An 18,592-nucleotide genomic window follows, 5' to 3' on the forward strand; every position below is an offset into this window, starting at 1 on the left:
TTTTTTTTGAGACGGAGTTTCGCTCTTGTTACCCAGGCTGGAGTGCAATGGCGCGATCTCGGCCCACCGCAACCTCCGCCTCCTGGGTTCAGGCAATTCTCCTGCCTCAGCCTCCCGAGTAGCTGGGATTACAGGCACGCGCCACCATGCCCAGTTAATGTTTTGTATTTTTAGTAGAGACGGGGTTTCACCATGCTGACCAGGATGGTCTCGATCTCTTGACCTCATGATCCACCCGCCTCGGCCTCCCAAAGTGCTGGGATTACAGGCGTGAGCCACCGCGCCCGGCTTTGTCTGGATTCTCAATCATGAAAACTGTTATAAGACATTTTTGAGCCAATTAGGGAAACTTAAACGTTACCTTGGAAACAAACATCATTAAACTATTGGGAAAACAGCATGACTGGTATACCTTAAGTGTCTGGCTAGTATAAAACTATGAAAATATTCCTACAATATTTATGATAGTCCCTGCTTTTCTGTGCTATGTATAACAAATTCTACTTTACAAGTGTGTTTCAATCAATGGGTAGATGGCACTGGATAAAGAGTAAGTCATGTCATTACCCCTTCTATAACTAAATACCACCCACTCACCTGGCCTTCAGCATGTTTCCAAGGTCTATATATGAGGTCTACTGGGAAGACTTCCATACCCAAACCCCTTTGAATGCCATAAACCACATTATGAAGTCCTTTACTGTCACGAATTTGAAATCCAGGATGGTCCAGTTCATAAGTTACTTCCTTGAAATTCAAACTCGGATTCTAAAAAAGACCAAAGCAGTTTAAAATTTAATGAATGTATGTATATTTTGATACATTATCCAAAAGGCCAAATTAAATCTGAAATTCAATTTAGATGTTCTACTTACAAAATTTTAAAAGGGAATTTTAGGCCGGGCGCGGTGGCTCAAGCCTGTAATCCCAGCACTTTGGGAGGCCGAGGCTGGTGGATCACAGGGTCAAGAGATCAAGACCATCCTGGTCAACATAGTGAAACCCCGTCTCTACTAAAAATACAAAAAATCAGCTGGGCATGGTGGCGCATGCCTGTAATCCCAGCTACTCAGGAGGCTGAGGCAGGAGAATTGCCTGAACCCAGGAGGCGGAGGTTGCGGTAAGCCGAGATCGCACCATTGCAACTCCAGCCTGGGCAACAAGAGCGAAACTCCGTCTCAAAAAAAAAAAAAAAAAAAAGGAATTTTAAGAAACTCTTTTTTTTTTTTTTTCTTTTTCCCCAGAGAGAATCTCAACTCTATCATCCAGGCTGGAATACAGTGGCACAATCTCAGCTCACTGCAACCTGCACCTCCTGGGTTTAAGCGATTCTTGTGCCTCAGCCTCCCAAGTACCTGGGATTACAGAAGTACACCAACACGCCCAGGTAATTTTTTTTATTTTTAGCAGAGACAAGGTTTCGTCCTGTTGGCCAGGCTGGTCTCCCAACTCCTGGCCTCACGTGATCCACCGGCGTTGGCCTCCCAAAGAGCTGAAATTACAGGAGTGAGCCACCACATCCAGCTTATCACACTACCTTTTAATATCTAAAAGTTCCTTTCCAGAGTTGGGTACAGTGGCTTCTGCCTGTAATCACAGGACTTTGGAAGGAGGGCAGGTAACCTGAGGTCAGGCCTTTGAGACAGGCCTGGATTAAACCTTATCTCTACTAAAAATTAAAAGAAAAAATTAACCAGGCGTGGTAGCACAAGCCTGTAATCCCAGCTACCTGGGAGGCTAAGGCAGGAGAACCGCTTGAACCCAGGAGGTAGAGGATGCAGTGAGCCATGATTGCACCACTGCACTGCGCGCACACACACACACACACACACACACACACACAGAGTTCCATTCCAGGCCAAGCACAATGGCTCACACTTGTAACACTAACCCATTGAGAGGCCGAGGTGGGAGGATCACTAACTAAAGCCCAGGAGTTAAAGTCCAATATGGGCAACATAGCTAAAGCAAAAATAAATACAGTTCAATTATCCACCATAAACAAGATTAACTCAGAAGCACCCCAAATTGCAAGGTAACAACCCTAATAAAAAAAATTTAATTTGATTATATACTGTCTCCAGTATACAATCAACTTGGACACTTTATTACTTCTTGAGTTAATGAAGGTGGTGAATTTTTAAAAATTTGCTTTCTTTGGACTATACCATCCTAACATCACAAATCAAAAACCATCATCACATATAACTCACCAGTTCTTTAAGAACATCAATCAAGACTTCTACATTCCACGTGTGTGCCTGTGCTCCATCACTTTTATCTTTTCCATCACTCCAGATCCCACTGCCCGGAGCAGAAATACTCTGTAAAAATAAGACTTCAATTAAACAAATCCAACTACTCCATGTGTTCACTTCTGGTCAGTAGAACAATCAATCACATTGTAATTTACTAAATAAAATAAAGAGGACAGGACATTAACTCACTTGGTAAAATAGCTGAATTCAACACACCTGTAATGGAATGCCATCTGTTAATCCTGAATGAGTTCGAGCCATCATTCCCAAAACCCTTGCAACCTGGGCAGCTGTGACCTCCCGAACACCAAACTGCATGATTATATTGCGACATTCTTCAATACTGAAACAGAAATGTGACTTCAGTAAAATGCTACCAGCCCCAAAACCAAGACTGAGAAATTCTGGCAGTATAATCTTTGAAATCCTTAGTTTTACTAACACAGGCAGAACAGAAAGTGTCATTTCTTGTTATACAGCTCGAAATGTAAAAATCACCTACTTCAGTAAGAAAATGGCAAAGTCATTATTCTAAGTAACTTGGGAATGAAAAGCCAAATATTGTATGTTCTCACTTGTTAAATGGGAGATGAGGTAAGCTATGAAAATGCAAAGGCATAAGAATAAGCTAATGCCGCAGGGTTCTGAACCCCTGGATGGCCTATTAGAAAACGGCCACAGACGTGTGCCTGTAATCCCAGCTACTCAGGAGGCTGAGGCAGGAGAACTGCCTGAACCCAGGAGGCGGAGGTTGCGGTGAGCCGAGATCGTGCCATTGCACTCCAGCCTGGGTAACAAGAGCGAAACTCCGTCTCAAAAAAAAAAAAAAACAAAAAAAAACGGTCACAGAGCAGCATTTCCTCTTGGGCTCCACCTCTTGTGAAATCAGCAGAGGCTACCCAGTTGATCCTGCCAGAAGCATAGAGAGAGAGAAAAAAGAAAGAAACCAACAGAGGCAACAGATTCTCACAGGAGCACAAACTACTGTGAACTGCTCATGAGAAGAATCTAGGTTGCACAATCCTTTGGGAGTCTCCCTCTGTCACCCAGGAAGGAGTGCAGTGGTACAATCTCGGCTCACTGCAACCTCTGCCTCCTGGGTTCAAGTGTCAGACTCCTGGGTAGCTGGGATTACACCCATGCACCACCAAGCCTGGCTAATTTTTTGTATTTTTAGTGGAGACCGGGTTTCTCCATGTTGGCCAGGCTGGTCTCAAACTCATGACCTCAGGTGATCCACCCGCCTCGACCTCCCAAATTGCTGAGATTACAGGCATGAGCCACCACGCCCAACCTGCGCAATCCTTATGAGAATGTAATAAAAGATGATCTGAGGTGGAAGAGTTTCATCCCAAAACCATCCCCCACCCCACCTACCCACAGTCCACAGAAAAACCATCTCCCACAAAACCAGTCCCTGGTGCCAAAAAGGTATGAAATAATGAACTTTGGGGTCTGGAGGGGATAGGAGAAGAATAAAAGACTACATATAGGGTACAGTGTATACTGCTCAGGTCATGGGTGCACCAAAATCTCAGAAATCACCACTAAAGATCTTATCCATGTAACCATAAACCACCTGTACCCCAAAAACTATTGAAATAAAAATAATTGCTTTTTTGAGACAGAGTTTCACTTGTTGCCCATGCTGGAGTGCAATGGCACAATCTCACCTTACTGCAACCTCCACCTCCCAGGTTCAAGCAATTCTCCTGCCTCAGCCTCACTGAGTAGCTGGCATTACAGGTGCCCACTACCTCACCCAGCTAGTTTTTTTGTATTTTTAGTAGAGACAGGGTTTCACTATGTTGGCCAGGCTGGTCTCTAACTCCTGACCTCAGGCAATACACCTGCCTTGGCCTCCCAAAGTGCTGGGATTACAGGCGTGAGCCACTGTACCTGGCCCAGTAAACCTTTTTTTAAAAGGCAAACAATTTTAGGCTAGGCATGGTGGCTATTAAATACAAAATACAAAAAACTGGCAAGGTGTGATGGCACATGCCTGTAGTTCCAGCTACTCGGGAAGCTGAGGCAGAGGAATCGCTTGAACCCAGGAGGCGGAGGTTGCAGTGAGCTGAAATCGTGACACTGAACTCCAGCCTGGCAACAAAGTGAGACTCCACCTCATAAACAAAAAAAGCCATTTTCAAAACATCAGTGGAAGAGCCGGACACGGTGGCTCACACCTGTTATCCCAGCACTTTGGGAGGCCAAAGCAGGCAGATCACGAGGTCAGGAGAGCAAGACCATCCTGGCTAACACAATGAAACCCTGTCTCTAGTAAAAATACAGAAAATTGGCCGGGTGGAGGCTGCAGCAGGAGAATTGCTTGAACCAAAAAGCAGATGTGGTGCAGTGAGCCGAGATCACGCCACTGTATTCCAGCCGTGGCAACAGAGCGATAATCGGTCTTGGGGCAGGAATCAGTGGAAAAAAGTAAGACTCATGAGTAATGATCTCGTTCACGACAAAATTATCCTCAATCTTAAGATTTTAACATTCAAAGTGAGATTGATTATTCTGTTATGTACAAAGCCTTGAAAATGCATCCTAACTTTTCAGTATGCATCTTACACAGTTTGATTAACAAGTTATATGCCAGGCACAAGTCCAACACGCACAAATGCACTATTTCAAACATAAGTGAAAATGTGGTTTGTCTGAGTTTTTAAAACATAAAAATTGCCAGGCACGGTGGCTCAAGCCTGTAATCCCAGCACTTTGGGAGGCCGAGGCGGGTGGATCACGAGGTCAAGAGATCGAGACCATCCTGGTCAACATGGTGAAACCCCATCTCTACTAAAAATACAAAAAATTAGCTGGGCATGGTGGCGTGTGCCTGTAATCCCAGCTACTCAGGAGGTTGAGGCAGGAGAATTGCCTGAACCCAGGAGGCGGAGGTTGCGGTGAGCCGAGATCGTACCATTGCACTCCAGCCTGGGTAACAAGAGTGACACTCCGTCTCAAAAAAAAAAAAACATAAAAATTTTTAAGTCAAAGCAAAGCACATCAATGCCCTTAATAATTTACTCTTAGAAAAGTATTAATAGAGTAGCCAGGCATGGTGGCAGGCGTCTGTTGTCTCAGCTACTTGGGAGGCTGAGGCAGGAGAATCGCTTGAACCCAGGAGGCAGAAGTTGCAGTGAGCCAAGATTGGACCACTGCACTCCAGCCTGGGTGACAGAGCAAGGCTCCATCTCAAAAAAAAAAAAAAAAAAAAAAAAAAAGTATTAATAGGCCAGGCACCGTGGCTCATGCCTGTAATCCCCGCACTTTGTGAGGCTAAGGCAGGCAGATCATGAGGTCAGGAGATCAAGACCATCTTGGCCAACATGGTGAAACCCCATCTCTACTGAAAATACAAAAATTGGCCAGGCATGGTGGCAGGTCCCTGTAATCCCAACTACTTGTAACCGTTAAGGCAGAGGTTGCAGTGAACCGGTATCACGCCACTGCACTCCAGCCTGGGTGAAAGAGCAAAACTCCATTTCAAAATAAATAAATAAATAAAAACTAATAATCCAGTACATCAAAGTCTTAAGTGCTACTAACAGTGTGAAACAATATCCTTTGCTGCCCCATGCAAGTGAGAAAAATACCCCATGCAAGAGGTAGGGTATATAAAAAGGGCAGAAAAGAAGGAAGCCACAGATGAAGGCAGAGTGAAGACACGGTAGAGGTCATACAGGAAAAAATTAGTCCGATTTTAGAAACTTGTTTCAAAAAATTACATCATGTTTGGCACAAGAATAATCAGAAGCTTAATATATTTTACTACCAACCTTGCACAAAAGCCATAGCCTACTTCTTGCATGAAATCAGCCAAAGAGCTCTCCATCATGGTTTTAGCTACCCCTCCGGAATCAGGCAGGATCCTGTCCATTAGAATGTCCCGTTTTTCAGGGTATAAAAGTGGTGCAAGCACCACAGGACAGCGTTCTTGGGGAAAATCTAAGAAAGGAAAAAGGTTATAAATGCTATACGAATTAAAAACAAACAATCCTCTTTTGCTCTCTCCAAAAGCCCCCTCAAACCCAATTCTCTCCCAAGTTCATATTTAAAGCCAAGTTTATTTCATTTTTTCCAGCTTACGAGCCTAAGTTATGATTTCTATATCAGTTCCAAAATTTGACTATTTTTATATGACAAAAAATGCTCATCAGTATACCTTTAATATTTGCTATTGGGATTCCAGTATCTATTTACCAATTCACACCCTAATATTACTTTAAATTTTCACAATAGGACTAATGATTCCCATACAAAGAAAGCATCAAAAAACAATCAGAATATTAGTCTAGGCCGGGCATGGTGGCTCACGCCTGTAATCCAAAGCACTCTGGAGGCCAAAGCAGGTGGATCACCTGAGGTTGGGAGTTCAAGACCAGCCTGACCAACATGGTGAAACCCCATCTTTAAAAAAAAAAAGAGTATTAGTCTATTTATTTCACTGTCAAGTGGAAAGTTTCCCATTAGTGAGAATGTTAATGTACATTAAAATTAAACTATATAAACATTAGGAAATAAATAAAAATAACCATGAGAATGGTTGTTAACCCATTATCACAGATTTGTTTTAAAAATAATAAGCTGCAGGGCCGGGCACGGTGGCTCAAGCTTGTAATCCCAGCACTTTGGGAGGCCGAGGCGGGTGGATCACGAGGTCAAGAGATCGAGACCATCCTGGTCAACATGGTGAAACCCCGTCTCTACTAAAAATACAAAACATTAGCTGGGCATGGTGGCACGTGCCTGTAATCCCAGCTACTCAGGAGGCTGAGGCAGGAGAATTGCCTGAACCCAGGAGACGGAGGTTGCGGTGAGCCGAGATCGCGCCATTGCACTCCAGCCTGGGCAACAAGAGCGAAACTCCGTCTCAAAAATAAATAAATAAATAAATAAAAATAAAAATAAAAATAATAAGCTGGGCGCAGTGGCTCACACCTGTAATCCTAGCACTTTGGGAGGCTGAGGTGGGTGGATCACCTGAGGTCAGGAGTTCAAGACCAGCCTGGCCATCATGGTGAAACCCCATCTTTATAAAAAAAAATATATATATATATACATATATAAAAATAATTATCTCTCTCAAATACGAAAGCTCAGAGGCAATAAAAGAACTAGGATTTACCTTAAAATTACAGGGTCAATAGGCAAGGAGGTGAAGTGGACATATCAAAAATGACCAATTTTTTAAGCTAAAACCAGCATGTCAGGCTAGGCATGGTGTCATGCTCACCTGGGTGTCCCAAAGTGCTAGGATTATTGGCATGAACCACCATGCCCAACCGACCTTGTCTTTTAAAAAAAAAAAAAGAAAGAAAAGAAATGCTTCTATGATGTGTTTGTGATCATCCAAGAAAACCATCCACTGTAGGCTACAAAGACTCCCTTACCTCTGCGCAACGTCTTAAGAAAAGCGTCTATCTGTTCTTGTCCAACTCCAAAGGCTCCCTTCTGCCCAAAGAGGAGATGGGAGAGGAGGAGGTGTAAGACCTCTATTGCTATATCTTGGAAGCCACCTTCTTGATTTCCACTGACGTCTGCGTCAATGTAAGAACGCAGAAGATCTGGAAGCTTCTGTTTGATAAACTGGGCAGCTAGAAGTCCGGTAAACCAAAACCACATGTTATTTTTGCACCATAATGGGTAAAAAGTCACATACCATCAAAATGCTAATTACCCTTCTTGTTCACCAGTTCACCCATCTAGCTGATAGGTATAAAGAAATTAATGGCCAGGGACTGGCTGTGGGGAGGGGAAAATGGAGAGTTGCTGATGGGCATAGTTCTGTTAGGGAAGATAAAATTCTAGAGATCTATTACATAACCTGAATACAATTATCACTATGGAACAGTACACTTAAAATGGTTATGAGGGTAACATTTGTATTACGTGTTTTTCACCACAGATAAAGAGAAATTAATTTTAGATTATCTTACTCTCTCGGTCTAAACCACAGAGCCTCATGATTAAAAATCCATGTATTTTAAAGTCTTTCTTCGTGATATTTTTGGAAAAGTAACTTACCGAAACCTCTAAGATCTGAGCTGGAAGAATTCAACAGGGCAAGGCCAAAAATTACCTGAAATGAGAAGTTAGATTAACCAAAGAGTCAAATGGCTTTTTGTTGTTGTTGTTTTGTTTTTGTCTGCACCTCTTTTCTTAAATCACTCACCTCTTGTACTTTGCTTAATTTGAGCACTTTACTCAGCTGGGCAAATAAGTGGGGTGCAGGCTTTAAACTCTGAAACAAACCAAATTTTAAAATGAGAACTTGCTTTTTCAAAAAATTTTTGACAACATCTTTTTGCCCAAGGATGTTACTACATAGGAGTTATTATACTAAGTCCTAGAACCGTGGAATGACAACTTAAGCCTTCGCATGATCTGGTTTTAGTAAGATTCTGGTTATTATTAAACAAATTGCCTTGATTTTGTTACAGAGCTATAAAAGACACACCAAAGTAACAACTAGAAATTTTTATATTAAGACATCACATTATGAGATCAAGGCTTAGGGCCTTTTTAGAAAGCCTAAGAAGAGATCACATTCTTAGACTATTAAAGATAATAGTAATACCAACCTTCTGATAGTGCAATGGATTATCAATGGCATACGACAGCGTCGAGATAAAATTTGGCTTTGTAATCAGCAACGCACACTCCTGAATCAGAAACTGAGTCTTTAAAAATAAAAAATGAATTTTCATTAGCACTAATCATCATCTAAGAAAATTCTCAGAACATTAAAATGTGATCTAATACTATATATTATCAAAATAAACTCTTCAAAAATCTCACCAGGCACAGAGGCTCACGCCCATAATCCCAGCAGCACTTTGAGAGACCAGAGCAGGTGGATCACCTGAGGCCAGGAGTTCAAGACCTGTCTGGCCAACATGGTAAACCCTGTCTCTACTAAAAATATAAAAATTAGCTGGGCATGGTTACAGGCACCTGTAACTCAGCTACTTGGGAGGCTGAGGCAGGAAAATCACTTGAACCCAGAAGGCAGAGGTTGCTGTAAGCCAAGATCATGCCACTGCACTCCAGCCTGGGTGACAAGAGCGAGACTCAGCCAAAAAAAAAAAAAAAAAAAAAAAAAAGATAAAAGGAACCAGGAAATAAAGACGTAAAAGTCATAAAAATAGAGGTATTTTTTTTTAATCTCATTAAATTACTCAAAGTCTCTTAGCAGCAAAATTTCCAGTAAGTAAAAGCCCACTGACAAGAGTACTGTAAGAAACAGTATCATGGGCCAGGTGCGGTGGCTCACGCCTATAATCAATCATGAGGTCAGGAGATCTACACCAACCTGGCTACCTCAGTGAAAACCCATCTCTACTAAAATTACAAAAAAATTAGCCGGGCGTGGTGGCACACACCTGTAGTCCCAGTTACTTGGGAGGCTGAGGGAGGAGAATCACTTGAGCCCAGGAGGCAGAGGTTGCAATAAGCCCAGGTCGTGCCACTGCACTCCAGCCTGGGCAACAGGGCAAGACTCTTGTCTCAAAAAAAAAAGAATGGCCGGGAGTGTTGGGAGGCCGAAGCAGGTGGCTCACGAGGTCAAGAGATCAAGACTATCCTAGCCAACATGGTGAAAGCCCATCTCAAAAAAAAAAAGAAAAAAGGAAACAGTATTATGACAAACTCTTGCCAGATTCAGAATCAAGCTAGAGATTCAATCCAAGACATAAGATCCCCTCTGCCTTACTAACTTTTCAGGCAAGGAATCCCCCACATTCCTGCTTCCTTCACACAGGTCTGATCCCTACCTCTCTAAACCTGAACTAGTTAGCTATTACAGTCTACAGCCAGGCAGAAGAGACGGACAGAAAAAAAAAGAAAAATCTAACACCTTTTCACCATCCAGCTACAATTAATTCTGGATGCGATTTTGTATGTGTCATGTGATACATACACTATGACCAAAATTCAATTCATTGAACAATTATAGTTAAGTGGACATGAACTTTGTAAGCCCCAAATACCTGATGGAAATCTTTGCCACTGCTTTTACCATCGCCACTGAAATCCACATGCGAAAATAGGCAGCGTAATAAATGCCTGTCTGCCTCAGGACCGTGCCGATTCACAATCTAAAATGACAAAAAATATTATGTTTAAGAGAAGATTTTTGAAAATTTAAGGTTTCAAAAAAGAAAATCAACTTCCAAGGCAAAATTCCAATTTACATTAATTGTTCATTATTTTAATTAAAGTTAAAGGAATTACTGATGGAAGTGCCCATAATTTATAATTAAATTTTTTTTAGAGAGGCTCTGTATTCCCCAGGCTGATATTGAACTCTTGGGCTCATAGTATCTTGCCACCTCACCCTTCTGAGTAGCTGGGATCACAAGCATACACCACTGCTTCCAGCTGTAATTAAATATTTTTTAAATGTTTCCTATAGTCAGTTGCTTACATGAAGAAGAGAAGAAAAACTACAGTAATTTTACCATGCAACTCTGGCATCTACATCAAAAACACCAAGTGGCTGGCCGGGCGCAGTGGCTCACGCCTATAATCCTAGCACTTTGGGAGGCTGAGGTGGGCGGATCACCTGAGGTCAGGTGTTCAAGGCTAGCCTGGCCATCATGGTGAAACCCCATCTTTGAAAAAAAAAAAAAAAAAAACACCAAGTAGCATTAATCAACGTGTAATAAAAAGGTTTTTTTTTGTTTGTTTTTTTTTTTTAGTTTTAAGGCAAAGTTTTACATAACTCAAATTCTCTCTGCTAACACAACTGTAACACCATATGGCACAGCCTTAAATGAAGCTCTGTCTGACTTACGAGATTTAGATGCTGCCCTTGAGCTCAGTTTCCTGCTCTTCCTCAAATTTACCCATGTTTGTTTGCATTTGTTATCCTCTCTAAATGGAAAACTCCAGAGAGCTATACATGGTTTGTTCTTTCACTTCATTTAGTTTCTAATCTAAAGTCACCTTATCAGTGAGGCCTTTATTACTATTCCTAAAATAGCAACATGACCTGCCCCAGCATCACTCCTTATTCTGCTTCACTTTTTTCATTAGCATTTACCACTATCTGATAATTTATTAAAATTTTGTGTAGCTATGTCAACTTTCGCACATCTAGTCTAGTAAAGAGTTGAGAATACTCTATGTACAGACTAATCGTGTCTACTAAGAGTCACAACTACCTAATCATTGGGATAGATATTATACTGAACTTTCCTGGCTTAATCTTCAAGTCTGCTAAAATTTACCACATTCTGCCCCCATGGATAAGGGGTTAACATAGTTAAAACAGCCTCCTTGAACCTAAAATCCAAGACTATGAGCCAAAGAATCTGGATTTATAGTCCAACTTCAGAGCCTATGATCTTCCCACTGTATCATGGTAAGTACATGAAAGCTGGCTAAGTTCTTAGCTCTTTTCAGTTTCCCTTTTCCTTATTCAGAAAATATGAGAGTTAAGAAAGACCATCTCGGCTGGGCGTGGTGACTCAGGCCTGTAATTCCAGCACTTTGGGAGGCTGAGATGGGTAGATCACCTGAAGGTGGGAGTTCATGACCAGCATGACCAACATAGAGAAACCCCATCTCTAAAAAACAAACAAACAAATATTTTTAACAAAAAAAAAAAAAAAAAAAAGGGCTGAGGCAGGAGGATCACTTGAGCCCAGGAGTTCAAGGTTACAGTGAGCTATGATGGTGCTGTTGCACTCCCACCTTGAGGGACAAAGCAAGACCCCGTCTCAATAGAAAATAAAAAAAGAACAGAATTAACTGTGATCCAATTAACCAGATCTCTCAGCCCTGAAAAATAAGGTAATCTGGCTCAGCCTACATTTGTTGAGTATATGCTAGGCACTATTCTAGGTGCTGGCCATGCAGAGTGGCTCACACCTGTAATCTCAGCACTTTAGAAGGCTGAGGTAAGAGAATCACTGGAGGCCAGGAGCTTGAGACCACCCTGGGCAACACAGCAAGACCTGTGTCTACAAAATATAAAAAAGTTGCCCAAGCATGGTAGCACACACCTGTAGCTAGCTACTCAGGAGGCTGAGGCAGAAGAACTGCTTTAGCCCAGGAGTTTGAGGAGATTATGATCTTGCCACTGCATTCCAGCCTGGCTCTCAGCGACAAAATGACACTCTGTCTCAAAAAAAAAAAAAAAAAAAAAAAAAAAAGGCCGGGCTTGGTGGCTCACGCCTGTAATCCCAGCACTTTGGGAGAACAAGGTGGGTGGATGACAAGGTCAGGTGTTCAAGAACAGCCTGGCCAACAAGAAGGCTGAGGCATGAAAATCACTTGAATCCAGGAGGTGGAGGTTGCAGTGAGCCAAAATTGCATCACTACACTCCAGCCTAGGCAATTCTGTCTCAAATTAAAAAAAAAAAAAAGGAAGAAGAAAGGAAAGCCTAGGGCCCGGGCAAACCAATTATATAATTTCTGTGGAAAATAAAAAGTTGTGAAAAATCTTTTTTAAAAAAAGATTGAGCTGGGCACAATGGCTCATTCCAGTAATCCCAGCACGGTGGGAGGCCGAGGCGGGGGATCGCTTGAGGTCAGTTCAAGACCAGACTCGCCAACATGGTAAAACCCTGTCTCAACTAAAAACACAAAGCTTAGCCGGGCATGGTGGTAGACGCCTACAACCTCAGCTACTCGGGAGGCTGACGCAGGAGAATCGCTTGAAACCAGGAGGCAGAGATGCAGTAAGCTGAGATCGTGCCACTGCACCCCAGCCTGGCTGACAGAATGAGACACTCTCTCAATAAAAAAGAAAAAAAAAAGATTGGCTAAGATCACTTTTACAGATGATGATGATGAGAGAAATCACCTGAAATAATGTGCAAAAGTTAGTTACCTTTCATGCAACATGCCCACATAAATTTGTGGTTTTCTTCCCACTGTTTACTTATTCCTTTAATGGCACTTGTTTTCTGGCTAGTTTACTCACATGCTGTATTTCCTGCTGGCTGGCTCGGTAATTTTTCTTGGTTAAATTGTCCACCAGGTAGCTGATTTGAGACAAGGCCAGCGAGAGCGAGTCAAGATTCATTGCTGGTTGGGGCGGAAGCAGGCGGCCGAGCCCGGCGCAAAATCACCATTATTCCCCTTTAGTCACCTCAGAGGCAGGTTAATGCTTTCTTTTTAATTAGGCTATATCTGGTGTCTGTATAATTTCTTCAGTTCTTCTTTACCAGGGGTCTTACTCTGTTCTGAAACATGGCACCTGTTTAAAAAAATACACACACACATCCAGATTTATAAATTAATGGAAATGGGTGGCTGGTCCAAGTGCAGTGGTATTTACAACTAACTGATCACAACTAGTTGCAGATTTCTTTGTTCCTTGCCACTCCCATTGCTTCCCCTGACTAGCCTTTAAAAAAAAAACATTAGAAGAGAATAGGGCTCTATGTTAGTATCTAAAATGCTATGAAGGACTTTAAAAAGACAGTAAAACAGCTCTTTATTCAAACTTCTTTAAAAAGGAGTAGGGCCGGGCGCAGTGGCTCAAGCCTGTAATCCCAGCACTTTGGGAGGCCGAGGCGGGTGGATCACGAGGTCAAGAGATCGAGACCCCCGGTCAACATGGTGAAACCCCGTCTCTACTAAAAATACAAAAAAAATTAGCTGGGCATGCTGATGCGTGCCTGTAATCCCAGGTACTCAGGAGGCTGATGCAGGAGAATTGCCTGAACCTAGGAGGCGGAGGTTGTGGTGAGCCAAGATCGCGCCATTGCACTCCAGCCTGGGTAACAAGAGCGAAACTCCGTCCCCAAAAAAAATAAAAATAAAAAGGAGTAAAATAGCTCCCCACTTAAACAAACAAAAAAAAGATAGTAAAATAGATTAACCACTGTTGATAAAAGATACCAAGTTTCTCAATTAGGCAGGGCAAGTATAAAATGAAAATACATTTTACATTGTTGGTGGGAGTGTAAATTAGTTCGACCACTGTGAGAGACAGTGTGGTGATTCCTCAAGGATCTAGAACGAGAAAATACCATCTGACCCAGCAATCCTATTACCGGGTGTATACCCAAAGGATTACAAATCATTTTACTATAAAGGCACATGCACAAGTATGTTTCTTGCAGCACTGTTCACAATAGCAAAGACTTGGAACCAACCCAATGCCCATCAATGATAGACTGGATAAAGAAAATGTAACACATATAGCCGGGCGTGGTGGCTCACGCCTGTAATCCAAGCACTTTGGAGGCCAAGGTGGGCAGATCACCTGAGGTTGGGAGTTCAAGACCAGCCTGACCAACATGGTGAAACCCCATCTTTATTTAAAAAAAAAAAAAAAAGAAAAAAGAAAAAGAAAATGTAACACATATACACCATGGAATACTATGCAGCCATAAAAAAGGATGAGTTCATGTCCTTTGCAGGGATCTGGATAAAGCAGAAGCCATCATTCTCAGCAAACTAACACAGGAACAGAAAACCAAACACCGCATATTCTCACTCACAAATGGGAGTTAACAATGAGAACACATGGACACAGGAAAGGGAACATCACACACCAGGACCTGTCGAGGGGTAGGGGGCTAGGGAAGAAATAGAATTAGGAAGGAAAAAAAAAAAAAGACAAAAAAGAAAAAGAAAAAAGAGAAAGTAAGTAGCTGGCTGAGGTGGCTCACGTCTCTAATCCCAGCACTTTGGGTGGGTGGATCACAAGGTCAGGAGTTCGAGACAGGCCTGGCCAACATGGTGAAATCCCATTTCTACTAAAAATACAAGTTAGCCAGGCGTGGTGGCACATGCCTGTAATCTCAGCTACTCGGGAGGCTGAGGCAGAAGTGCTTGAACCAGGGAGGTGGAGGTTGCAGTGAGCCAACATCGCGCCACTGCACGCCAGTCTGGGCAAGACAGGGACACTCCATCTCAAAAAAATAAACCACTCACCCAAAGAGTTTCATTTTAGTAAGATTACTTGTAACACTTTCATTTTACCTATTTCAAAATGTTAATTTTTTTTTTTTTTTTTTTTTTTTTTGAGACGGAGTCTCGCTCTTGTTACCCAGGCTGGAGTGCAATGGCGCGATCTCGGCTCACCGCAACCTCCACCTCCTGGGTTCAGGCAATTCTCCTGCCTCAACCTCCTCAGTAGCTGGGATTACAGGCACGCGCCACCATGCCCAGCTAATTTTTTGTATTTTTAGTAGAGACGGGGTTTCACCATGTTGACCAGGATGGTCTCGATCTCTTGACCTCGTGATCCACCCGCCTCGGCCTCCCAAAGTGCTGGGATTACAGGCTTGAGCCACCGCGCCCGGCCCTCAAAATGTTAATTTCTACTATACCCTTTGGAAGCAGCACCTGGGAACTTACTTAAAATTAAGGTTTTAGAAGAATCATTCACCTCTCATTTTCAGACTCTTTCTATGCTATCTGCAACCTATTTATAAGACTCTTTGTATTCACTTTATTCTTTATGTTACTGCCTCAGAATCAAGGAAGTTTCGTCTTACACTTGTATCATGGAATATATGTTTTAGGTATTTGAATGGCTATACAAGTAAGGAATCCAGAAGACAAAATGCTTCCTGCATTGTTCAAACTGTTCCCTGGGAGAATTCAGAAAGGGAAGCCCAAAGCTTAAGTACAGCTAAAATGACAGGATGATTATCAGTTTAACTCCAACCACCTGCTGAGTACAAACTATTGTGTATAAAAAGACGACAAATGTGGCCGTGCAGTGGCTCATGCCAAAGTGTTGCAATCACAACACTTCAGGAGGCTGTGGTGGGAGGATCACTTGAGACCAGGAGTTTGAGACAAACCTGAGCAACACAGTGAGACCCTGTCTCTATTTTTTGTTATTGTTGTATTTGAGATAAGAGTTTCGCTCTTATTGCCCAGGCTGGAGTGCAATGGCGCAATCTCAGTTCACTGCAACCTCTGCCTCCTGGGTTCAAGTGATTCTCCTGTCTCAGCCTCCCGAGTAGCTAGGATTACAGGCAACAGTCACCATGTGGGGCTAATTTTTTGCATTTTTAGTAGAGAAGGGGTTTCACCATGTTGGCCAGGCTAGTCTCGAATTCCAGACCTCAGATGATCCACCTGCTTTGGCCTTCCCAAGTGCTGGGATTACAGGCATGAGCCATAGCCAGGCACCCCGCCTACTTTTTGTATGTTTAGTAGACACAGGGTTTTGCCATGATGGCCAGGCTGGTCTAACTCCTGACCTCAAGTGATCCACCCATTTCTGCCTCCTAAAGCGCTGGGATTACAGGTGTGAACCACTGTACCTGGCCTTACCTTTATTTTTTTCTAAGTAAAAAAGGACAAATGCACACAACATCCATTTTTTAAAGAATTCACCAAGAGGCCAGGTGCAGTGGCTCATGCCTGTAATCCCAGCACTTTGGGAGGCCACGGTGGGTGAATCACAAGGTCAGCAGTTTGAGACCAGCCTGGCCAAAATGGTGAAACCCCGTCTCTACTAAAGATACAAAAAAAATTAGCTGGACATAGTGGTGCACACCTGTAATCCCAGCTACTTGGGAGGCTAAGGCAGGAGAATAGCTTGAACCCAGGAGGCGGAAGTTGCGGTAAGCAGAGATCACACCATTGCACTCCAGCCTGAGTGACAGGGCGAGACAGTCTCAAAAACAAAAAAAAAAAATTAGACTGCATTTCTCAGCTTCTCTTGCATTGGTTTGGCTACAAGACTTAGTACTTTTGCTTTTTTTTTTTTTTTTTTTTTTAAGATGGGGTTTCACCATGTTGGTCAGGCTGGTCTTGAACTCCTGACCTCAGGTGATCCGCCCGCCTTGGCCTTCAAAGTGCTTGGATTACAGGCGTGAGCCACTGCACCCGGCCCAAGATTTAGTTGTTAACCAACAAAGTATACACCAAAAATGGTATGTGGCTCTTTCAGACCTAGCTCTTAAAAAATCATTCGTGATTCTCTCGTTCTTCACTATCTGCCAGATGAATAAACCCCCAAGACCTAGAGAAGGATGATGTCACAAGATGACAGATGAAGGCACAGTTCTTGAATTACTGCAGAGAATGCAGCCTACCAAACACCCTCAATGAAAATTATTTGAGGAAGAAATAAATTTTTACTCGGTTAAGCCACTGTTATCTTGGGTTTGTTTTAGGCCTGTTTTGTCAAATAACAGACAAAATGATCAAACAAACATTTTTAGAAGTTACTCTTGGCCAGGTTCGTGGCTCACACCTGTAATCCTAGTACTTTGGGAGGCAGAAGCAGGTGGAGCTTAGGAGTTTGAGACCAGCCAGGGCAACACGGTGAAACCCTCTCTACTAAAATATAAAAAGTTAGCTGGGCATGGTGGTGTGCGCCTGTAGTCCCAGCTATTCTGAAGGCTGAGGCAGGAGAATTGCTTGAACCCATGAGGCGGAGGTTGTAGTGAGCTGAAATTACACCACTGCATGCCAGCCCTAGGCAACAGTGCAAGACTCTGTCTCAACCAAAAAAAAAAAGAAGAAATTGTTGCAATGACTTTTTTTTTTTAAAGACGGGGTTTCATCATGTTGGTCAGGCTGGTCCTGAACTCCCGACGTCAGGTGATCCGCCCGCCTTGGCCTCCAAAGTGCTTGGATTACAGGCGCGAGCCACCACACCCGGCCGACTTTTTCTTTTTGAGACGGAGTTTCACTCTTGTAACCCAGGCTGGAGTGCAATGGCGCGATCTCGGCTCACCGCAACCTCCGCCTCCTGGGTTCAGGCAATTCTCCTGCCTCAGCCTCCTGAGCAGCTGGGATTACAGGCACGCACCACCATGCCCAGCTAATGTTTTGTATTTTTAGTAGAGACAGGGTTTCACCATGTTGACCAGGATGGTCTCAATCTCTTGACCTCGTGATCCACCCGCCTCGGCCTCCCAAAGTGCTGGGATTACAGGCTTGAGCCACCGCGCCCGGCAGGCAAGCACAACTTAAATCCAGAAGATGGTATGTGGATTATGTGAAGTGGCTACCACAGCTCTTAGAAAGAGAGTTTATGCATAACTATTTTGTGGTGGATTGTGTACTTGCACCTGCAATCCCAGCCAGCTACTCAGGAGGCTCAGGCAGGAAGACTAACTGAGCCCAGGAGTTCAAAGTTGCACTGAGCTACAGTTGTACCACTATTTCTCTAAAAACAATAATTAAAGAATTCAAGGCTGGACGTGGTGGCTCATGCCTGTAATCCTAGCACTTTGGGAGGCCGAGGTGGGTGGATCACCTGAGGTCAGGAGTTCTGGCCATGGTGGTGAAACCCCATCTTTTAAAAAAAAAAAAAAAAAAAAAAAGAGTTCAAGACGGGCACAGTGGCTCACACCTGCAATCCCAGCACTTTGGGAAGCTGAGGTGGCCTGATCACC

The 18,592-nt window shown here is 43.0% G+C and overlaps 1 protein-coding gene and 1 long non-coding RNA gene across 8 annotated transcripts in view; one reads left to right on the forward strand and one right to left on the reverse strand.

The window, feature by feature from the left end:
• CNOT1 (CCR4-NOT transcription complex subunit 1) overlaps positions 1-18,592 on the reverse strand; it is a 91,137-nt gene that overhangs the window by 62,877 nt on the left and 9,668 nt on the right. For all 7 annotated transcript variants that reach the window (XM_032284064.1, XM_032284071.1, XM_032284068.1 and 4 more), the window contains exons 2-11: positions 13,195-13,470; positions 10,253-10,360; positions 8,846-8,944; positions 8,437-8,505; positions 8,289-8,343; positions 7,655-7,858; positions 6,041-6,209; positions 2,475-2,601; positions 2,214-2,324; positions 598-768 (exon numbers count right to left, since the gene is read on the reverse strand). In XM_032284064.1, the coding sequence (XP_032139955.1) occupies positions 598-768; positions 2,214-2,324; positions 2,475-2,601; positions 6,041-6,209; positions 7,655-7,858; positions 8,289-8,343; positions 8,437-8,505; positions 8,846-8,944; positions 10,253-10,360; positions 13,195-13,296 (1,215 nt within the window). In that variant the 5' untranslated portion in view covers positions 13,297-13,470. The remainder of the gene's footprint in view (positions 1-597; positions 769-2,213; positions 2,325-2,474; positions 2,602-6,040; positions 6,210-7,654; positions 7,859-8,288; positions 8,344-8,436; positions 8,506-8,845; positions 8,945-10,252; positions 10,361-13,194; positions 13,471-18,592) is intronic.
• Positions 2,849-3,185, forward strand: LOC116555483. Its single transcript, XR_004270546.1, has 2 exons — positions 2,849-2,941; positions 3,108-3,185. It is a non-coding gene; the product is annotated as an uncharacterized LOC116555483 (long non-coding RNA).

Source organism: Sapajus apella, unplaced genomic scaffold (genome assembly GCF_009761245.1).
Source record: "Sapajus apella isolate SASKATOON/1434 unplaced genomic scaffold, GSC_monkey_1.0 scaffold15, whole genome shotgun sequence".
NCBI classification, from domain to species: Eukaryota; Metazoa; Chordata; class Mammalia; order Primates; family Cebidae; genus Sapajus; species Sapajus apella.